The sequence below is a fragment of the Nannobrachium achirus genome (assembly GCF_963921795.1).
Source record: "Nannobrachium achirus genome assembly, chromosome: 7".
Taxonomy (NCBI): Eukaryota; Metazoa; Chordata; class Actinopteri; order Myctophiformes; family Myctophidae; genus Nannobrachium; species Nannobrachium achirus.
In genome coordinates this window covers 8,995,768-9,020,255 of record NC_137816.1, presented here as the reverse complement: position 1 = coordinate 9,020,255, position 24,488 = coordinate 8,995,768, and the positions used below count along the sequence as shown (strand labels likewise).

Sequence of the window (24,488 nt, the reverse complement as noted above, 5' to 3'; positions counted from 1 at the left end):
TTTTCTGTCAGAGGTTGACAGAGAAAAAAAAAGTCACCATCGTAAGACTGAAATTTCCCAAATTACTGACAGGCACAGGCTTTTAGAACTCTGTAAAAAAATAAAACATAATTGCTAACTCTTCCCTCAATCATGTTGCTATGAATCAAGGGTTGATATCACAGCAAATGAGGAAAGAGGGGAAAATATAAATACTCATTGGCATATATGCACATGCACATGACTATGTGCTCCATCAAGGGCCACACCATGCTAAGAAACATCATGGATTGGATTTGGATGGTTAAAAAAAAAGAAAAAAAAAATAATCCTCTGTAGTAAGATTTTGTTTTTACCCTCACAATGGGCACAACTACTGCATAATTACACCAATCGCTGATCAAACATGACTGAAAAGGCTAAGAGACAGAATGAGTTCCACTCCTCAGCAAACTGCTCCAGTACAAAAAGGCTAACACAATGAATTTAAAACTGAACTCCAGTCAATGTCTTGAACTTGACGAACATCTTTAGGGATGTACCAAACAAAACCGTGTACCTTTCCTCCTGGCAAAGTAACACAGTGATTGCATAGTCTTGAATGAAACCAGAGTTTTCTCAATTGGCTTATTCTGGGTGCAACTGCTGCCATCACACGTTGTCGAACTTGTGTTTTAGGTAGTCCTTCATAACCTTAGCAATAGGTAGATCCTCCAGGAACTTTAAACTTTGAAGGCCGATGCAGTGGCGGATTTGTATCCGACATAAGTCTTGAAGAGTCCTAGGTTGTCCTGAAAGAGAGTACCAAAATAAATGTTATACTCATAGATTACACATTCCACATTTTGATCAGTTAAGACTGTGCTATACTGTACATGAATCTGTGCCGAAATTATGAAGGAGTAATTTCTCATTTTTATCGATAGCATCAGGTGGTAAATATTTAAAATAATTCATTTTAATAGCTTGTGGGCTGGCCAGATGGTGCAGAGTCCCTGGTTTATTCAAGAGGGAGAGAACTACGTTGCACATCCTTCCTCCTATCTGCTTCTCGGGTTCTTGTTTCTATGATCCTACTATCTAAATAAAACAATTTACCCCCCGCCCCCCAAAAGACGTATTTTCATAGGCCGTCTTCCCGTCTCTGTACAGTTTTTTTTAAGTAAAAAAAAACTCCCTGAAGTCTTACTCTGCTATCAAGGTCGCAAGGTAGCATCATGCTGTTATCTGCTGCATGCAAACAGCTGGGGAAAAATCCCCTTTGGTTCCAGGAAGTGAATATGGTAGGTGTTATCAGTCTGACAGTGGTAAAGTGACTCCTTTTGCTGTGGATATTTCTCTTCCTCCCTCAACCATGGGAAACACCCACGACCACAGCCAGCTTGGGAAACCACAACAAAGAGCCCGCCACGACACAGCTGCGGGCCTGTCTACTGTCACCAGAGCCCCGCTTCTCCACTCATAGTGCTCCAGGTGACACTGCTCGACAGCTATAGTCTTTCCCCAACAATTCATAGTACACGTGCTAATATGACACACGTACATGCTGTCCTATGTATGAAAGTATGCATGTGTTCCAATACGTTCAGAAATACGTGTACAGTAGATTATGCGTCTGTACATAGCTTCTTGGCAATAACTTTTATACTTTCGGAAAGCATACACCCCCCCTTAAATACTGCCCCGCTTCTGAGGAAAATGCATTTGTGGGATGAGCAGTATAGCCCAAGACGGAAATAGCAACACACGGCATTGCTCTAGTCTGGTTTACTTCCTGTATCCACGTGACGTAGGTGGACTGGACACCTTTTTAGGAGGCGGAAGCAGGTTTGGAGTCTATTCATTTCCAATGGGAGAGTGAATGTGAGCACAGCTTCTGAATCATTCTTTAGCTCCATGGTCACTGAACTATATACTGGACCCGATCATCACAAGCCACATAATATTCCCAACATTTTCATACTAGAATGGCATTTTTCAGCGATACAAATAAGGAGAAAATCAACTTTATTATCGACCCGTCTCTGTCTCAGTAACACACTCTCGCGGGATCTAGAACCAGTAAACAGGACATTCGCGAGATTTGCCGTCAGACCCACTTTAGGAGGCTATTTGTAGGCTTTGTGTACCATGTCGCACTCTAGTGGCTCCAACCAGAATGCCATATCTTGTTACTGTGTATTAACCCATTTAGGCCTAGGATTATTGAATGCTTTAACCAGTGAAAAATAGCAGATATACAAGCTCACAGCACGGCACCGAGTGCCGCGCTGCGAGCTTGTAGATCTGCTATTTTTGAAAAAGTCGTGGAAACGTGTGCAAATCTTTGAATATATGTATTTTCAAAGCGAACGTTTGTAACTCAAATTTTGCTTCTGGGTGGTCCCTGGAACTAGATATTTTGAAATGGGGGTCTGTGGCCAAATAAATATCATTTTGGGGGTCCTTCACATGAAAAGGTTTGAGCACCACTGACATAGTAGTCTCTCAAGAACAGACTAACTGAGCTCCAGTTAAGTGAAAAGGACCTTTTCTTTGACGATGGCTGGCCAGATTGCTGACATAGAAACATAGTTTTTTTCCCCCAAAAATCTTAGAAGGATTCAAAAGACACTTATATAATCAGAAGGATTCAAAAGACACTTATATAATCGGGTCAAAATTCAAATTTTCACGATTTTTCAAAAATAGCAGATCTACAAGCTCGCAGCGCGGCACTCGGTGCCGCGCTGTGAGCTTGTATATCTGCTATTTTTTTATATTTAAAGCATAAAATATTGCGTCATAATGTGTTCAGGCCTAAATGGGTTAAAAATCTTTGGTCTAGTCGAGTATATTGTGGGGTGTGCCCATGAAAAATTTGCCAAACTCCTCTCTGCCCCAAATAGCTTATTCTGCTGTGGCTATAGACTCGTTTGGTGAATTGGATGATGTACGTTTCTACATCCTCCTCACTGGCAGGTTGTATACAACAGCAGTGACAACACATAGAAATGCCAATGACAACAAAATATATTTGGGAGAAAAGGGAGTATAAAGGGTCAATTAATTGGGGAGCTACTGGCCAAGCGATTAAGGTGTATATCACATAGGCTCTCTAATGCAGCCTGAAAGAGATTTGTGGGTTTGGATCCCAAGCCCGAAGACCTTTGCTGCTTGTCACTCCCCGTCTCCCGCCCGGTTTTCAGACTCTCTCTACTGTGCATTATCAATAAAAGGCGGAAAAATATATTTACTTTAGGTCATGGATTGTACAGCATTTTCTCAAAGTGGCTAAAACGATTGTACAGCACTATATATATATATATATATATATTTATTTATTTATATTTCAGTAAAACCTGTATAAATAATCTAAAAATGAAGAGAAAGAAAACAATCTGTGATGTACAAAGGACCACAATGTAAACAAGCCATAGATAGTGCTTTCTTGGGTTTAAATCCTATTTGTAGACCTTGCATCCAAACTGTACTGTCCTGTGCTTTTGCTATGCAAAGTTGCAAACTGCTAATAAATCAATCAATCATGCAATCATCTAAAAATGAAGAGCAAAAAAACTATCCGCTGTGTAATATGACCAAGGTTGGGCGACATGCCAAAATATTCCTATATCGTCCATCATCTGCCCAAAATTCGCCGATTGACGATATATTCCCCTAGAAAAGCAACAGTGTGAAAGAAGCTCCCCAGTCCTCCCTAGCTCCAGTTGTACTTCGCCGTACAGCTGGGTTGTGTGTCAAAGATAGCAAGTTCTAAAACTGACTGAGCTTGTTCACTCTGAAATGCAGTCTAAGTTGAAGTGTAAAAACATTTAAGGGCCAAGTCTTGCATAAAATTTAGATTAGCATTATTTGAACTTTATTTGTTGATTTCGTTCGGTGTGACATTTGGCCTCATCTCATAAAGTTACGTTACATTTCTGATCTCGGTGCCCTATATGAGAAAGAAAACCTAAGGGGCACAAGAAGTAACACTGATACGTCTTGAGTGAGCCTTCAAAAGAGTTGGATGCCAGTCATCCTGTGTGAGATAGTCTTTCATGACTGAGGCAGATGAGTTTAATCCACTGAGGTAGTTCTGTAATCAATAACCGAGCAGACATACGATCTGGCTGATCATCATTGAATGGGGTTGTCTGAAACGGACCAGCGCTCTTTGATATCAAAGTTCAGGGGGTAGGAGAGGAATGCAGCCATTGTTCATCCAAAATCATTACTGCTTCAGGTAATGTGCCCCCCATTCCCTCCCCATTGATTGTTCGGCGACGGAACAACTGGTCGTTATAACTTTTGTTGGCAAAGTTTCCTCTTTCCCTCTGTGTATTTCTGAGGTTTCTTCTCCTCTCAACTTACAGTTAGAGATCTATCACTTTTGTACCGAAATTGGAACTCTTTTCTACTACTACACCAAAGAGTTCCAGGGGAAGGATCTTCCATATGAGAATATATATATATATATATATATATATATATATATATATAATATTATATTATATTATATATATATTATATATATATATATATATATATATATATATATATATATATGCTTCACATAGGAGGGATGTATACACTTTAGGGGGATACTATATATTAAAGGACCAGGTCACCTCTGGGACAACCAGATCTTATTTTATTGTTGATCAACACAATTCTGAGTTAATTTTTGTGTTCAATCTGTGTTTTTAGATATTTTAGTATTTCAGCCGATTTCAGCATGCTACAACTGGTCATATGATGCAAGATGCATCATATGACCAGTTGTAGCATGCTGAAATACTAACATATCTAAAAACACAGATTGAACACAAAAAATATTCAGGATTGTGTTGATCGTGTCCCACACAACAATAAAATAAGACCTGGTTGTCCCAGAGGTGACCTGGTCCTTTAAGCTTAACTACAGGTCTTAAATTGTCCATTTCAGATTGCCTTTTGTCGCTCTGCTCTAATTTAAGGTGTGTGTGTGTGTGTGTGTGTGTGTATGTGAAAGGAGCTCAGGAGAGATGGAAAGAAACCGTAGTAGTCATAATAATTAGGTAGGTTAGGCATGAGGTAGCCCTGAATACATGACTCTCATATACATGAGAGTCATGCTCGAACTTTAACATGAGGACCAGTGGGTAATCGAGCCCTCAACGGTTTGCGCTAGGAACATCAGATTTCAAAAATAAAGTGCTTACCCAAGCCAACTCTGCTAACGATTTGACGCCGCACAACGTTCATTACACGCCGCTCCCCGGTTGTTGAGTAAAAAGCATTTTTGTCCGAAATTATTTTGTTTTCCATTGGACTTCCTCGCTTATCCCAAATGATGATCCAACCTGCGCCTCACTTGTGCCACAGCGCCCCCACATGCTTGGTAGGTGTATTTCGCTGTAACAGGTAGGTTTTCACAGCTTCACTTGTTATAATTCTTAGCTTCTTGATTCTTTTCCCTTCTCCTCCGGTGTTTGCGCTCATGTGTCTCTCTCAAGTAGTCAAGTCAACAAGTGAGAAGATGTTCGGCCGCAGGGCGTGCACTACAAGACAATGTGTTTAGATTCAGTTACAGCCGATAGAGGGCGCAGTTGCGCACTTTGGGGGTAAGCGAGGAAATGACCCGGATGTCCAATGGAAAACAAAATAATTTCGGACAAAAATGCTTTTTACTCAACAACCGGGGAGCGGCGTGTAATGAACGTTGTGCGGCGTCAAATCGTTAGCAGAGTTGGCTTGGGTAAGCACTTTATTTTTGAAATCTGATGTTCCTAGCGCAAACCGTTGAGGGCTCGATTACCCACTGGTCCTCATGTTAAAGTTCGAGCATGACTCTCATGTATATGAGAGTCATGTATTCAGGGCTAGGCATGAGGTCTACTGTATGCATTTATATTTCTCCTGCCTTCCGTCTCCCCTGTACGTTCTATGCACGACTACTCCTTGGAACGTCAGAATACACCAGGGACAAAGATGCGAAGTTGGTGCTGGGCGACATGGCTTCAAATCAATATCATGATTAATTCAAGTTTTTGTTATGTGGAAATGGCAGATCTACATGCTTACACAACACATTCCCATGCAATACGCTGAGAGCTTGTAGATCAGCTATTTCCGCTACTTTAAGTGGATAATCAGACTAATCAATTTGGTCCGATCGTTTTTTTCGTGTTGATATACAAGAAATGTATATGTATATATATATATATATATGTGTGTGTGTATATACACAGTACACATACATAGACACACACACACACACAAGAAAACAATAAAATTGTTATTCTTTTTAAAGCAAGATTAAGTCTTATTGGTTCATAATATTGGCTTTCAATGTATTTTCGGGTTAATTGCCCAGCCCTACGCCGTAATAACATGAAAAATACCTTTAACACTTAGATATAGCTCTACTACTTTTGATATTTAGAGCAATCAATTGAAATGTGCACAATAAGTAGAAACAAGCGAACCATCTAGGTTAAATGCGATCCTAGTCACACAGTTGTCACATAGGTGTGTTTGATTAGACTTACTGGTGACTTCCTGTAGAAAGTCCAGACAGGGCCGGCTGATCCCCGACATGCTAACAGAGACGGCCAGTGGCGTCTGGCCCTCATAGTTCCTAGTGGTGGTGTCTGCCCCGTATGTGTAGAGCATCTGGGCGCACTGCACGTCATCCCTGAGGGCGGACAGGTGCAGTGGCGTCTGACCGTCCTCCAGACGCCCCAGGTTGGTGTCCGCTCCCCTCTGCAGAAACATGCGGCAGTACGAATGGTTGCCTTTAATGACGGCGTACCGCAGCAGGAAGCCATTCTGAATGTCAATGTTTGCGCTGTGGTCCAGTAGGATCCGCACGCAGCTCGAGCGCTCGCGGATTATGGCGAGCTGCAGCGGGGTGGTCCCTTTGTCGCTCAGGGGGTCCACCTCTGCCCGGAATTCCAGGAGCAGACGGACGAAGGAATCTCTGCCGTAGTGGGCCGCCACGTGAAGGGGAGTCCAGCCGTCGTTGCTCTTGGCGTTGATGATGTCGCCGCGGAACTCCGACTCCAACATGAGCCGGGCGATGCGGGCTCTGCCGTGCATGGCGGCGTAGTGGAGCGCTGTGAAGCCGCCTATGAAGTCCTTCACTGTAGGGTCAGCTGTAAGGAGATGAGGAGGTTGTGTCAAAAAGAATTACGGGGAGACCAAATTGAGGATTCATGAAAGGTTGAAACATGATTGAACAGCATCTAAGATCCGATATTCTCTCATGATAAGTTTAACATTTTTAATCATAGCTTATTTATAGTGTGATATTAAGATTACAGGTCAACTTCATACTGCTGTCAATAACCTTTTTTTAAAGTCATCAAACTTGATATCCTGATATAGTGTGCCCTCTGGATGTCATTATGCACTACTGCGTGCACTGTACTGGCTGCAAATATAGATTATTTTCTTGGTGATTATTCTATGGATGATATATTTTTCAATAACCCCATTTGATTGAAAAAAATGTTTTTGGCTAGTTTGTAGGCTACAGAACATTTCTCCCACTCTTTTACACCTGTAAACTTGTTATGCAACATTGAATCCATAATATTAGAATATTACACGTGAGCAAGGATTTATAAAACAGAAATGTCAAACTTCTGAAAGGTTATGTTAATTTATGCACTCAGTACTTGGTCTGGAATACTTTTGAACAAATGTCTTCATCAATGGGGCGTGGCATGAAGGTGGTCAGCATTTGGTGCCGAGTTATGGAAGCCCAGGTTTGCTTTGATAGTCTAGTCTGAATCTAGTGTCTCTCATCTTCCTCTTGAGAACACAACACAGATTCTCTGTGGGGTTCAGGATAGGCCAGTTGGCTGGTCAGGTTAAGCCCAGTAATACCATGGTCTGTACACCAGTTACTAATAGTTTTGGCTTTGTGGGCAGGTGCCAAGTGCTCCTCGCTAAAGGAAATTGTTAACCCATTTAGGCCTGAACACATTACGACGCAATATTGTATGCTTTAAATATAAAAAAATAGCAGATATACAAGCTCACAGCGCGGCACCGAGTGCCGCGCTGCGAGCTTGTAGATCTGCTATTTTTGAAAAATCGTGAAAATTAGAATTTTGACCCGATTCTATAAGTGTCTTTTGAATCCTTCTAAGATTTTTGGAAAAAACCTATGTTTCTATTGTCAGCAATCTGGCCAGCCATCGTCAAAGAAAAGGTCCTTTTCACTTAACTGGAGCTCAGTTAGTATGTTCTCGAGAGACTACTATGTCAGTGGTGCTCAAACCTTTTCATGTGAAGGACCCCCAAAATGATATCTATTTGGCCACGGACCCCCGTTTCAAAATATTTTGTTCCAGGGACCACCCAGAAGCAAAATTTGAGTTACAAACGTTCGCTTTAAAAAATACATATATTCAAAGATTTGCACACATTTTCACGACTTTTTCAAAAATAGCAGATCTAGCTTGTATATCTGCTATTTTTCACTGGTTAAAGCATTCAATAATTCTAGGCCTAAATGGGTTAACAGACAGAAGCACAAAGTACTCTAAAGTCCCCAGGTATTACTGGGGTCAACTGACCAGCCAGACCTGAACCCCACAGAGAATCTGTGTTGTGTTGTCAAGAGGAAGATGAGACACTAGACTCAACAAACACACTACAGATGAGCTTAAAGTGATAGTTCACCTATTTTTGACATAAAGCTGTGTGAAATACTTGCCATTAACTCATTCAGAGCCCCAGACATTAACGGATTATAATGTCCAAAGTGCCTCCTTCAGGTCCCATTCACTTGCGTTGTCTTATTTTGAAGGCCAGAAGTCCACCGCGCAATCACTTCCGGTCTGACGTCATCGGATCGTGCGCCGGAACCGATCCGTGTCCACGTGGAGTTGTGTAATGGCCGACCGGGAGCTTTTATAACTGTGTAACATAAGCGAGCATCTGCCTCCATCCTAGCTTCTAAAGTGTAGTTTTGAGATAATGGACATTAAAGATGAGATCCCCCGTCCACCTCAATGTTATGGATGGGACTATTTTGTGCTCGTGGAGCCGTGATGATGCGAAATCAGCGACGGATTTTGTCTCCGGACCGCCGGTCATTCTTCTCGGTAATGTACTCGCTGTTACAGTAATCTATTACTTTTCCCGAGATATCCCGTGAATGGCACTACAGATACTCGAGTACATTTCGCGAGACATCTCGCGAATGGCACTAGATGAGTTAAAACAGTGGTTAAAAATGTATTAATTGATTACCAGAGTCCCGTGGTCAGAGTTCTGGTCAGTTTTAGATGAATATTAAGTAGTTCCAATGGGGTGGGGGCCATTTGGCGTGGCCCAATCATTGAAAATAAATTAATTCACAAAACTAGCGTCATTTGTATTGTTGGCCTATTTCTACCATATAGAGCGAGGTTTCGTTCTGATCAGCTGACTGCAAAGCACCTTGTTTTGGGGAAATACGTTGCAGCGGCGTAGTGATACTGGACACAAAAAATAGTACCATTTGACAGAGGGGTCAAAGTTGAACGAAAGTTGGTCTATTTGGTAGAAATAGGTCAACAATACAAATGACAAATGTTTTGTGGATTCATCTATTTTTAATGATTGGGCCATGAGCCCCTGCCAAATCACCGGAACTACTTTATATTCATCTAAAACTGACCAGAACTTTGACCACGGGACTCTGGCAATGGATTAATACATTTGTAACCACTATTTTAATGGCAAGTATTTCACACAGCTTCATGTCAAAAATAGGTGAACTATCACTTTAAGGCCTCTATCAAAGCAAACCTGGGCTTCCATAACACCTCAGCAGTACCATAGGCTGACCACCTTAATGCCACGCCCCACCGAGGAAGAAATGTGTTCAAAAGTATTCCAGACCAAGTGCATACATTAACATTACCTTTCAGAAGTTTGACATTTCTGTATTATAAATCCTTGGTTGCATGTAATATTCTAATATTTTGAGATATGGGTTTTTGATTTTCATAAGCTGTTTGCCATAAAAAAACTAAAACTAAAAGGTTTTGAATATTTCACTGCATGCACAATGAATCTAGAATAAATGAAAGTTTAAAAAAAGTTTTTTTTATGGATCTGTATATAACATGCATCTTAACTTTATGTTCTGAAATCATCACAGGGATTGTCTGTATGGACCTTGACAGGAGAACAGAATTGTCACTCTTTCAGACTGGTAAAACACTGCCCTCTAGTGCAAAAAAGAAGAACCCTAGAATAAAAGGGGTCAGCTCACACAAAATACAAAAATCCACATTTTCCTCTTTCCCAGAGTGCCATCAGATAGTTTCAGTCAGTGTGACATGCCAATTTCGGAGATTTCTGCCATCTAATATAACTGAGCTCAATGGCATTTGCTTTGTGGTGTGCAAAGCCCCAAAACAACTTGCATAATTATGACAGAACTTGTTAACCATTTCATTTCAATTCAATTTCATGAGCCAACTGTCCATCTCTGTGAGATTCTGCAGAAGGAAGTGAAGGAAGTTTTACTGAGAACCATTTTCTACCCAAATAAACTTGCCAACCGTCAAATTTCAGCAATGAAGTAAACAACTGAAACCTTTTTCTTCCCCTAAATTTAGAGTAGCCAATAATTTTTTACCCCCTTTTACCATCCAATTTAGTCGTTATGCCAATTACCGGTAATTCTTCCCCCAAACATTTGTGTTGTCAGTTGTCACTGCTGTTGCATCCTACTGACTCACCTTCCAGTGAGGAGCCCCCACCGGGAAGACGTTGAGTCTTCGCCCTACTCCTCCCACCCAAAACTCCCCGCTGACAGTTGCCGACCCAGCCTGTGGGAGTACATGCAATGACCAATATCGCCCACGTGTTCGGGGGAAGGGAGGAATGCGAACACCAATTGTGTTGGCATTGATGCAGAACAAAGCTGGATACACGAGCGGTGGATTTGATCAAACAACTTCCGCGGTGGTGGGCAGGGAGCCAGGGACTTAGCCACTGCGCCACCCAAGCTCCAAATGAGCGAACAACATTTCATTGAGGAACTACTTTCTATCCACATGCACCTGCCAACTGGTCTTTCTCTGCAGAAAGGTCTAGAACAGGGGTTTGTCTGCATGTTGGTCAATACGTATTTATATCTAAGCATGAGGAGTATCCATCGCGCCTCTAGCCTAGTTCAGGCCGGTCCGGTGCATCTCAGAAATAGGACTTGAATGTGTAGAAGGAGCGTACTGGAGCAAACGCAGACCTTTTTTATTAATACAGGGTGCAGGCAAGAGTGACTCTTGCCTGCACCCTGTATTAATAAAAAAGGCTCTAAAAGTCTGTGTTTGCTCCAGTACGCTCCTTCTACGTATTTATATCTGTTCCTCAAAGATCCAGCCGATCCAAACAGAGCCTTTTTCGAAGCTGCTTCAAGCAGCCCACTGTGGAAGCACAAACCCGTGCACTGACCTCCATGCTCCAGAAAGACCCGGACACATCTCTCTTTTCCTTTGGCAGCAGAGAAGTGGAGCAACGTCCAGCCGTTGGCATCGCGGATCTTAGGAGAGTATCCCTGCTCCAGCATTCTCCTGACTGTGTACACATCTCCCGCCGCCACCGCAGCTTGGATCTGCAGCTCCTCTTGAAGCTCGGGGTTCCTTCTGCAGTGATGGTTCAACATCCTGTCACATTTCGTTAGGGGAGGGTTCGTCCACATCTATCCTCTGGTTGGAAAGAAGGAAGGCCCAAGAACACATTTTTTTGCTTTAGTCCAGTTTCAGTGAAGTTAACCCATTTAGGCCTAGAATTAGAAGGATTCAAAAGACACTTATAGAATCGGGTCAAAATTCTAATGTTCACGACTTTTCAAAAATAGCAGATCTACGAGCTCGCAGCGCGGCACTCGGTGCCGCGCTGTGAGCTTGTATATCTGCTATTTTTGAGCGGTGGTCACAACGCTCCTATACGTGGCCGTGTGTGTGGGTCTGTCTGTCTGTCTGTCTCCGTGTCTGTCTGTAGCCTGCAGTAACCTTTTCTGACCACACATGTTAAGGGAGGGGCGCTGTTGCACACACACGCGCACACACACACACACACACACACACACACACACACACACACACACACACACACACACACACACACACACACACACACACACACACACACACACACACACACACACACACACACACACACACACAAGTGTGATTTTTCAATAGTTAAAGCCTAAAATAATGATACACAAAATGTGTACCCGTTCTAAATGGGTTTTTAATCCTGGCCCTGAATTGAGGGTGTGTTTTAAAATAGCTGCAGCAGTTCAGACATGACTGAGCAGAAAGCAAACCTAGGAAGATGCATTAATGTGAAAGGTATATAAAGTGAGCAACATTTCTTACACAGTTATGGTAACATTTTCTGACAGCTGAAATTATCCTGCACAAACATTTTCACATCCAAAGTAATGTTAACAATAAGGTAATTTTATCATGTTAATCACTTTAAGAACTTAATGCATTCCATTATTCTGCATGCCAGTCTAAAAGCCCATTCCCACTGGAACAGATAAATAGATAAAAATATATATTTCTCCATTCAAGTGGATGGTAAAATACTGATAAAAAGAATATATCTGTGACCGATATTTTTTATCAGTATCATCCACTTGAATGAAGAAAAAAAAAAAAATCAGTTTATCTGGCCCAGTGGGAATGGGCCTTTAAGGCCCGTGCACACTGGGCCGAGCCCGGGGCCGATTCCCCGGGGCCGATTGTCGGGATGATCCCCCGGGAAAATCGTTCGGTCGGCCCCGGACTCGGTCTTGGGTTTGTACGGTACCCCGACACGATCGGATTATGTTAATGGGATTTTTATGGCCTCGGGACTCGTCGGAAGCTCTCCCGAGAATATCAAAAAAGCTTGATATTCTCGGGTCATCGGGTAGGAATCCTTTACAATTATTGTCGTCTGAATGAGCACACGGGACTGCTTCAAATTATATGAAGCCAGATCCTCCTGACCTCCTCCCTTTTTTTTATGCTGCGCAGAGTGTAGGCTATTCTGTCACCTCACAATAGAATAGCCTACACTTTTATTATTATTATTAGCCTACTTACTTTTTACTTTAGCCTACTTTCTCCCTAAAATGTTGTAATCACTTGTTCAAAAACGTTATAGCCTATAGCGTTCTTTTTTTCCCGTTTTTTCTTCTGCGCAGTCGTTTGGCGACAAGGCATGCAGTGTAGGCCTATTCTATCACCTCACGAAAGCCTTTCCCCACGACAACACTTGGGGATATATAATATATATTTTTTATATTTATAAAAGATAATATATTGGGCTATCATCATGGTGGTTGATGATGCTACTATGCCACATTATTCATATAATGTAATACTCAAAGTCAGAGACATTCCATTGCATTCCTTTTTTTTTTTTTACTTTTACTAGCGCCTCTCGTGCTGTCAGTTTGTTCATTGGTCCTCAAAGAGGACCGCCAGTCCTTGGGGAGTTCCAGGGGGTCCCCAGCTAAATGATATTGAGGAACCTAGGCCTGTCCCTATTCTATATGCTTGGATGAGGTGGTGGGACAGTAAAAAAAAGCGAGAGGTTAAACTTTTTTTTTTTCTGCGACTGCACGCAGGTTTGGACATTCATAATTGCTATTAGCTGATTAAGCTCATGTCTGTTTAATGTCTGGCTGGTTGCCGTTAAAATGCTGGTTGATGCTATATGCCACATTATTATTCATATAATGTCATCATACTCATGCATTGTGAGCTTGTAGGCCTATCTGCTTTTTTGGCTATCAACGAACGCGAAGATGGATATTACATGAAAAAGGTTCACGACTCAGCCTAATATATTAATAAATTAAAAGGGTTCTAAATCGACCTATACAAGTGCTACTCTGACAGTGTTGGTTGAAGGCGCTTAAGGTGGGACAGTCACAGACTGAGTTCAAGTTTAAACCTCTCTTTCTTTTTTTGTGCGGAGAAAGGCTCACTTTGATGTAATGGGCAATTTCCTATATTGAACATGCACACCTGCAAGCATTCTCAATGATGAGAAGCTTGGACACTTTTGAGAGCGGACCACCACCTGGAACTGTTGTGCTAATTATTTATCTGGCCTAGTTTCGCGCAATGATGTAATGATTAATTTGAGCTCCATATAAGTGAGTTCCAACCTGCATCTTCGAGGTGGCTTTTGATGGCGTTTCACCTCGCTAAAAAACCTCCATGATTTTCACCTTCAACAGATTGGCAGCACTGCAGGACTCATTGCATATGCAAACAGAAGGTAATAAAATGGATTTGCGAGCATAGCCTAATTACAATGCGTGTCTCATAAAAAACAATATATATTTTATAGTTGAAGGGCAAATAGACGTTATACACAGTAGGCCTAGTATGGTCGTCAATGTGCGAGCCCATGGCACCTTCCGCGACCCCACGTTGGGTCGGGACACATAGTTTGAGAACCGAGGCTGGAGCCTTGTTTCTTTATTCAATCAACTGCCAGAAAAAATAAAATAAAACTTTTTCCCCAATCAACTCTGGCCCGAGATCGCTAGGGGTGGTCATCCAGGATATCTGGCTCATTTGTAATGGTCTCAGATATTTCACTTGGCACAGCGGGATATACCGGGCCCGAATATAAGACAGAGGATCGCTGTCGTTTGAAATGAACACCGATAAACCCCCGGCTCCGAGTTCTGATCTCATAATCAAGCAAAATCGCATCTCGTCTAGGGGGCCTCTTAGTGTCAAAACATCAGAGCCTCCAAATGATCTGCAACTTACAACTGCTAGTGCCACTCCACTACTAGTGCTGCTAATTATATTATGTGATTAGTTTACACAACAAATCAAGCAGGACACACCACTCATATTTGAACTTCAGGGAATGGGGTTGCTCTGCTGTGCGGCTAGTCTGACAGCAGAGCTTAAACAAATATTACAAGTAGACGATAATTGTTCATATTTACCTTTTGTTAGGCAAAAATGTCTTGAGCATATCTCAGGAAAACATGTAGTTATACAGCTTAAAATGGCAGAGGGTTGACCCTGAAAGTGGGAGTGGGAGTTGGAGTGAGAGAGAGCAGTTGTCATTAATATGTAGCAGGGGACAACTGCTGCTTTGTCGAAAATCAAAACACTAGCCATTTATTGACAGACCATCTCAATTGTTAAAACAAGTGAGTCGAGTTAGCAGTGAGCACTTGGAAGGAATGTCTACCAATGACTAACAAAAGAAGAATGTTGAATAACGTTATTTGTCAATTACAATCCTATATTAAACAGGCTAGTGATTAGAAACATTTAGCTTTCCAAGATCTAGCTAGCTAAACGCTACAATGACCAACATTTGACACAATTACCAAAATAACTCATGTCAATCACGTATCTTGTTATGGTTGCAATACACAGCATGGTGGCTGACATTAACCAGTATTTCACCTGACGTTGTTGGATTGGATTAGCTTAGCAGACAACGAACAATGGAGTGGCATTATTTTGCTAACGTTAGCTAACAACACACACACACACACCATACAAAAATACATTGTAACGTCAAGTAACGCTGGCCAGGGCAAACACACCAGCAGACAGACAAAAGGCTCATGGGCAGTGAATCAAATTGACAGAATGCTAACAGCATGAGCGCTAACTTACCTGGAGCAAACGTCGACAGCTGCCTGGTTTAGTTAGCAAAACACTGCTAGCCAACAAGCTAACTTCAGCTAACGTTGGCTAGAACCAAGTTTTATTTTGTTGTGTCGCCGTGATAAAAAACAAGAAACGAAACACAGCGACACACGACAGGTGGATTCGACAACAAACAAACAAAAAGTTGTGGTCGCTGCGCAGAAAGAGCGTTTCTCCGGCGCAGTGATAAAACAAAAGACTTAGTTGAAATACGTTAAGTAGAAAGACAACGACACAGGCAGCAGTCACACACGGGGCGTTTAGCCAATCAGCTGCCAGAAGGGAGCATGCTGCGTCCAAGTGATCTCCGGAAACTAGGAACTTTCTTTTCTAGCCCTAGATAGATGGAAAATCAGTTGCCCAGAGGCAGCACAGCAGTCAGTGTATAAGGTTATTTACAAAGTTACAGAGAAATAAGAAAAAGATAAAAGAAAAACAAGAACAGAGTACAGTAAAGAGCAAGGAACATGAAGAGAGGGAACAAATAATATACCAGTAAAGCCCGGATCAGAGTCTACGGTGGAGAGCTATCCACCGCAAATTTGAGGTGGAAAGCTTTCCACCTCAAGTCAGAAAATAAGTGCAGGCCATCATAGTCACGGCCCACGGTGAAGTCCTTTACCCCGTCTAGACCGGTTCAGGTCGACCAATCAGTGAACGGGGTGTAGAGCCTGTCTGTCTGATAGTAAAAACAGAGAGATGTGTTGGGACTCACGGTGGAAAGCTCTCCACCGTGAGGAATGATGTAACGTTGTAGTTTCATGACTCAAAAAGACTCGAAAAGACTACACTGACTATGATCCGGGCTTAAGACTCCCTAATCAGGAGATAAGCGACCATCAGGTCACAGTATACACAAAGAGGCCTGTAAGTGGCATTGACACCACCCACAAGTGTGTACGACAAACGGTTGATGAGTAAAGCCAAATAAAGTTTGGGCCAATCAGAGGAGGGGGCAGGGCAAAGTTAAACCAATTAAGGTGATGGACTCTTAATCAAGTCAATTGACACCACCCACAAGTTTGTACGACAAACGGTTGATGAGTAAAGCCAAATAAAGTTTTGGCCAATGAGGGGAGGGGGTGGGGCAAAGTTAAACCAATGAAGGTGAAGGACTGTTGGAGCAGCAGGAGTTGGTGGTCCCCGGGAATTCCCCGTGAGCAGCCCAGTTGGGGTGTTGATTTGGCCATTTTTACACTATTTGGCGGCGGTGGCAGGGGGTCCCTGGGGGTCCGTGGAGGTCCGGGGGTCCTGAAAGTTGTGGTTTGGCAGGCAAGGAGTGTAATTGCGACCGTCAGGTTGCATTTACTATCAAAACCTCCACCGGCTGTCTGTCACGTCACGTCACGTCACACTTTTGCCCTACTCATATCTCCGCCATCGTTGCCCCTATCCATGTGAAATTTTCCACACACACTCCTTGACTGCCAAACCACAACCTTCAGGACCCCCGGACCTCCACGGACCCCCTGCCACCGCCGGCAAATAGTGCAAAAATGACCAAATCAACACCCCAATTGGTCTACTCACGGGGAAATTCCCGGGGACCACCGACTCCTGCTGCTCCAACAGTCCTTCACCTTCATTGGTTTAACTTTGCCATGCCCCCTCCCCTCATTGGCCAAAACTTTATTTGGCTTTACTCATAAACCGTTTGTCGTACAAACTTCTGGGTGGTATCAATTGACTTGATTAAGAGTCCTTCACCTTAATTGGTTTACCTTTGCCCCGCCCCCTCCTATGATTGGCCGAAACTTTATTTGGCTTTACTCATCAACCGTTTGTCCTACAAACTTGTGGGGGGTGTCAATTGACTTGATTAAGAGTCCTTCACCTTAATTGGTTTAACTTAGCCCCACCCCCTCCTCTGATTGGCCCAAACTTTATTTGGGCAATAATTTTAGGAGCTGTGTCCATAAATGTGTTTTGCAAGAACCGGCCTCATGGTGGCGCTAGAAGAGGGTCATGTGAGAATTGATACGTGTGACGTGAGACAGACGGACTGACGGACAGCTTGTCGAGGCTGATTTTTCCAAACACATTTTTGGACACTGCTCCTACACATTTTGCCCTAAAATCACGCTGCGACAGTCTGACGGTCGCTTATCTCCCGATTAGGGAGTCTTACTGGTGAAATAGAACAGAGAACGCTGCCAAATGTCCAATTTATTATGGACACAGAGTAGAAAAGATTTAATTTTTATTTGCGTATAATTTCACCACTTTAGGCACAATTTCGCCTCTCACATCTACTGCCCGAGTTATTCATTTTATAAAGAATGGACATGAACATGCAGCTCGGACCGCTGTATGCATGGCAATATAGTGATCGTGCACAACACTCACTCACATTAAAAGGTAAGAAAATCATAAAATAGCGTGGCAGGATCGTGGATCGTCATTCAATGTTATATGAGATACTTTAATGCAGTGGCGAAATTAGACCTTATTCCCCATGGGTTTTCAGATCAAGGGGGCCCTGATCAAAGGGGCCCGGGTCTGTTGTCTTTGCGCGATTTAAGCGCAAACTACAATGATTAATCCACAGATTAGGAAAGTAGGGCCCTGGGACCCCTAATATATTGGAAATTACAAAATATATATAATATCCTAGTATGAATTTATGTAGATATGGGCGCATTTTTTTATTTAGGCCCATTAAAAACAAAATTTATGTTCGCCACTAGGGGGGGGCCCTTGGGTTTTTAAAACCCAAAAACCCTATCAAATTATGCTTGTGCTTTAATGGTTTCTTGTGCAAATAAGCCAAGTGCTTTCTAGGATCTCCTTTTAGTTGACCTTGTAGTGAACAGTACCGTCAATGAAACTGTACCTTTTTCTATGCAAACTTTTAATAAAGTCTTCAATCAATCAATCAATGAAAATGTACACACACACATCTAATAAAGTCAATCAAGGCTGCTCAACAGCGCCATTTGGTCACCCAGCCGTATTGCAGCTGTTGCGGTTATATTGCAAACATAGAGAGACAGTTACACACTCGCAGTCAAGCATGGGAGCGTTTGCACCGCTCAAAAACGGTCGGAGCAGTCGGAGCTCAATCGTCCAACAATACAGTCGTCACCTGAACGCAGCGGGATTGGAGGAGTTGTCAGCAACTCAGCATACTGCATGGACCCAACTCTGTATAAAAATAAATTCTCAATTCGCTTGACTGAATCTATTGCCACTGTGGTTAATCGTCTGCATGAAATCCTTTGTAAATGTTATTGTTTTTATAACGTCCGGGAATGACCGTTGGGCCTTTCCGTTTAGATAACAAAGTTGAGTAAAGCATAGACTGTAGGGAGTAAAGCCCATAGAGTATAGGTAAAGCCACTCTGTGAACTGGAAGACATTCCTCCCACAGCAGCATCACTTCCTCGTTTTATCACATGGGTCTACCGTCATACGGAAGAAGCATGCTTCTTTTGTTGTTTATCATACAACTCAACTAAAGTAGCTGCGTGTTTGAGCGCATAGTTTAAAATTCTAAGACCGGAGTGAGTGCAAGCTCTCTGATGTGTATGGCTGTCATTTGCGGAGTTCCAGAAGCCACAGATGGATCGGAGAATAATGAAATATCACCTCGATTCACTAACCGATGGCTACAACAGCCTGGAGAGGGGAGTAAGACCCAGCCAAAGTGCTCGGGAGTTGGCTTCTATAATATTCTCAAGTGTATGTAGGCTGTTGCCTGTGCAAGAGAGAGATTCGAGTTATTTTTGCCAATCCAAGGATATCATTGAGTTGGCATATATGACTTTGACACTGATTGAAAAAATCAACTCCAAACTGATGTCTCAAAACATGGCTCCAGAAACCAGCCTCTATTTCTTCGAGATCTGGAGAGAGATGTTTCAAGAAAAGGATCTCGTGTCAAAACTTGTGAGTGCAAGTAAACCATTTTACTGCAAAAGATAAATAAGGGAACACTTTTAATCTCACGTCATATGATGAAAAGAATATTCAAGTTAAAATCTTTACATTGTGTAATTGGTAGCAGGCCTGGAACCTCGTCATTTTAGGGGCAAGGCCACTTGGCCTTTTGAGGGCACAAAGGGCAAATGCCAGGGCAGGAAGGCCATCAAATAAATAACAAGATCTTAGTCCATTGAAATAATGTATTGAATTTAATGGTTAACAATAATTTACATGTTAGGCCCTATGTAGTCTGCAGTGAAATCATTTATGGTATTTATAATGTGATCTATGCTCAGCCCTCAACCCATCAAAGTTACTGGATTGTTAGAAAGATGGGGAGTGGACAGTGGACTGGTGTCCACTTCGCAAGAAGACACTGGTGTTCACATCACAAGAAAGAGACACTGGTCTGGTGTGTACATACGTACCTGTATTGACAAGAAAGAGACACTGTTGTCTACATATTGACAAGAGAGAGACAGAGGAGAAAGTGGTACAGTCAGCTGGGGCAGTGTGGTTGGTGCATTAAGGTCACTGTGGCCTCAGCACATTTTTGGGGGGACCGATCATAAATCCGACCTCTCAATATTCCGACCAGGTTAACATTCAACAGGTTAGCATTCACCAGTGTCGGCAGGTTAGCATTCACCAGTGTCGGCAGGTTAGCATTCACCAGCGTTAGTTTTGCTGAGGTTGGAGTTAGGGTTATGGTTAGGTTTAAGTGGTCGGGTCGGAATAATGGGAGGTCGGAACTATGACATGGCACCATTTTTTGTAGCCTAGTAATAAGTTGGACGTTTACTAGGCTACATTCTTTTAGGGGTATAAGGCCAAACTGAGGGGCAACGACGGCCATGGCCTTAATGGCCTCCCTGAAATTCCTGCCCTGATTGGTAGCCTGTCCAGCTCTCTTTGTGTAATGGCTGGTTTCCGTGCTCTTGAGACTGTGCTGGTAGACACAGCAAATCATCTTCCAACCGCATGTATGGATGTGATGTGATGTGATGTGATGTGATGTGTTGTGTTGTGATGTGATGTGATGTGATGTGATTGGTTTTAAAGGAAGTTAGGGACTTACACTCCTTTAAGGCCTTTGGTTGGAGGTTACACATTTTAGCGGTAGAGCCTATAGCAGGAGAACGAATTTGACCCTTTGTTTGAGCCGAATCTGGGTTGAACATGATCTGTGGAGATGCCTCTGGTGATGCACGCGCAGAACACAAAACTAGAGAAGAATCAGTCAGGAAGGATATAAAAATGTACTGTGGCCGACACATGCAACCCCAAGCTCTTTTTGGGTGATGTTTTGCTTTTGCCTCTCCATTGGACATTTACAACTTTCAGTTGTACCAAAGCAGGTGAAATGGATCGACAATCACTCGTGCTTGTGCTGGTACACTGGACAAATGATATCCCTTAAGTTGATCTGACTTGTGACGATTAAGTGTTCCCTTAACATTTTTATTATCTGGTCTAGTCTATGACCACAGCTAAGTTGGTTAATCACACTGTTGATAATGGATTTTAGTGTCTTATTTATTCATTTTACTTCTGGTGTTTCACGTTTGATAGCACCCTCATATGAAAAGACACTTGATGAACTGGATTAAAGCGTGTCTTATCTCTTTTTGGTGCAATCACACTTTTGAACAGGTTCAGCATTTCCAGGCTGAAGACCAGATGATATCTCACCTGGCTGCAAAGAGTGTATCAACATCTGTCATCTGTGAACTTCAGAACTGTGTACGTATTAAATATTGCTGCTTCACTCCACTCTGGGTTCGATTAAAACATTGGGACCCAATGCCTCCCTGCTTGGGGTAAGTCCCTGTGATTTATTAGCATCTCTTTCCAGGGGGTGTGCTGTGCTTGTACAGTACATCAAGCTGCTCATACAGAAACAGGAGATGGGGCCTATGTGCCTCATGGCTCGGCAAGGCTACTTTCAGTACCGCTGTTGATTAATTTAATTTCTTTGGGTAGAAAAACACTCTCTTTCAGACTTTAAGGGATGAACAGCATCGGTTATAGTGAGTGCTTATGTCCCATGAGTTTTCATTGGCTGAGTTTATGTTGGAATATACTGTAGTTTGCCAGAAACTACTATCAACTGGGGTGAACCCTTGGAAACATATGCCTCAAATGTGTCTGTGCACTTTGTCTCTAGTCTGCACTGCTTCAAAGTATATATTTTTGGTCAGTGCTTTTTTAAACATTTTATATTTGTTATTATACATCAACAAATGAGCACAACATTTTTTCAAATGGATTCTTTTATTAATTAACATCAACTTGATTAGTCCGATTAACTTAAAGGAGTAGTTCACCCCAAAAAATAATTATTTTCTATCAATTGAAACACCCCATGAAGCCTTGAATTCTGGGAGACTTTTACGCTTTTGTCGCATTACAAAGCCAAACATTTTATGACCAAAAGAGTCAACTACAGAGTCTCCCATTCACGATTCTTTTTCACCCGGTGTCAGTTGTCTAATCCTGGGCGCTACACTCCCTCCACCAACGTGGGGAGAGCAACAGACTGACCTCATGCTTCCTTCCATCCATGAGGAGTCCTAGCCGCTTCTTTTCACCTGACAGGGGGGGAGATTCCCTGGTTCGACGTACGTAGCGCGTGGAAGGAACACGTTATTCCAACCAGTTCCTTTTCCCTCCACCATTCCCCCGGCTGGCCAGGGGGAGGCAGTATAGAGACCAGGATTACTACAGGTTCCTACCCTAGGGGAGAACATGCAAAACCAAGTCTCCTATTGACCGATGATCCGTCATCAAATTATTGGATTAGGAATGCGACAAAAACAAAAAATAAGCCCCTTTTTTTTGTGAACTACTCCTTTGAGACCTATTTATACTTTGTTGTACACCAAAAATAATGAAAACAGCTGCTATCATAATCAATCAGCAATTTGATTAAAATGTATTTGTTTTTATAATGTATTAAACCGATTAGCTGTTGCACCCCTATAAGTGATTACCTTCATACTGTGGTACAGCTTTTCTATTTTAATGAGTGGCCTCTTCCAGAAGAACAAAGTTAGACAGAGCAAGAGCAGAAGTGCTTGCTGAATGTTTGATGAGCATGAAAACAAAGAAAGCAGTATAGTATCTATCTTTCTGAACTGTCACTGAACATTTTGGTACTTGATTCTGACGGTGTGACCCATGGATATCTCCTGCGACCAGTATTCAATCAGTCAATCAATCAAACCACCTTTTAAAAAATAATGGAATTTCTCACTTCCTCTCTCACTTCCTCTCTCACTTCCTGGTGCTTGTAGAATATTTACCAAGGTGCCAATGTGTTCTGGCAACCTCCCATTTAAAAATATTTTTTACATTTTCATTTTCTTATCTTGCTACTTGACTTGTATTTTGTCTATCAAAGTCTTATCAGAAATATTCATAGGTGTGATGTTTCTTAATTGCCTTCTTTATACAATGGATTATTTTCCTCCCTCACTTCATAGGATGCGGTTAATCCAGTGTGGCAACGGAAATGTGTTGAGGCGTTTCAGAATCCTTGCCCCTGTGACGAATTGGATGCGTGCATGTGGTCATTCACCAGTGTCTTGAAAACAATACTCAAGGGATCTCATGAAAGTAAAACAGGTTGGTCTTTTACAAAACTCTGCAAGGCCTATTACAGTATTTTCATACTTTCCTTAAAGGAGGACTTTGCCACTTTTCAACCCATCTTCATATAATAGGTCCTCACTAATGTTCATAATAAAATAGCACAATTCTTTTCTACTCCAAGTCTCTTGGGAGAGCTGTGGGAAGTTCAGAAATCCATCGTCTTGTGACATCATCATTTTCCCCAAAAAATAAATAATAATCAATATTTTTGAAAATAATATTTAGATTTTTATTATCGCGAGAACAATGGCTTCCACTTTAACATTGCAACTTTTCAGGAGTAGAAAGCCTGCATTTTCTATTAGCTTGGATTCCCAATCGATGATGTCACAAGACGATGGGTTTCTGACCTGCCCACAACCCTCCTCTGAGAAAAAAAAAAGCTATTTTTTTAGTGAGGACCAATTATATGAAGATAGGTTGAAAAGTGGTGAAGTACTCCTTTAAGTCTCTAGCTCACAGTTGAACACATAATGTGTATAACCAACTCTTTACTTTACCAGACAACCTGGAAAAGCTACTCGTGGCTTTCAACCCTGCCCTAAGTGCTCTGTTCTCAAAGCTCCTCCCAGAAGATACGAAGGGTGAACATAGGTCTGCTGTGTATTCCAGCAGCTCTGCGGACTTCGGGGGAACCGTAGCCATCTTCCTGGATCTGTTGGAGGTGCTCAATGCATCCAGGTTGATGTGTCCAACCACCAACCATCTACACTGTCAGAGACTGGTTCACACTCATACCACGGCACTCCTGAGAATAGTCGACTCGCCCGTCGAATATTTTGTGAAAAAGCGAGTGCTGCTGCTTCTGAAGAGAGTCCTGCTTCAGAAAGCAGGGGAAGACATGGCTTTGGGAGTGTTGTCATCCACCCAGCTGAAAGACCAACACCTCTGCACAGATATGACCACACTGGCTAATGGCGTGCTGCAAACAGTGGCCAGTGGTTGGCTACAGTGTCTTCCAGTCTTGGAGGCATCTTCTTTCTTTGGAGGGACCTCCGGCGGTCAGCAATCTGACTATGTGATGTTACGAGCCGTTAGCCTGGTCCTTGTCAAGTCAATGGAATTCAGAATGCAGTCCGATGCTGCGGCAGGTAATAATTCATCATTTGATTCCCTTTTTTACAAATGTCAAGCAGTTATGATTTTGTCGACTAAAACTATGACGAAAATTGTTTGTCGACTGGGTTTTTTTCACTGACGAAAACTAAATAAAAACAAAATAAAAACTAAGCTGTGATGACTAAAACTAAGACTAAATATATT

The 24,488-nt window shown here is 42.3% G+C and overlaps 1 protein-coding gene across 1 annotated transcript in view; it reads right to left on the bottom strand.

The window, feature by feature from the left end:
* The window catches only part of asb7 (ankyrin repeat and SOCS box containing 7), a 16,333-nt gene extending 522 nt beyond the window's left edge, over positions 1–15,811 (bottom strand). The window contains exons 1-5 of the mRNA XM_080729505.1: positions 15,615–15,811; positions 14,927–15,005; positions 11,404–11,657; positions 6,492–7,097; positions 1–770 (exon numbers count right to left, since the gene is read on the bottom strand). The exon at positions 1–770 is cut by the window's left edge and continues 522 nt beyond it. Of these exons, the coding sequence (XP_080585631.1) occupies positions 631–770; positions 6,492–7,097; positions 11,404–11,650 (993 nt within the window). The 5' untranslated portion in view covers positions 11,651–11,657; positions 14,927–15,005; positions 15,615–15,811 and the 3' untranslated portion in view covers positions 1–630. The remainder of the gene's footprint in view (positions 771–6,491; positions 7,098–11,403; positions 11,658–14,926; positions 15,006–15,614) is intronic.
* Positions 15,812–24,488: the final 8,677 nt, after the last annotated feature.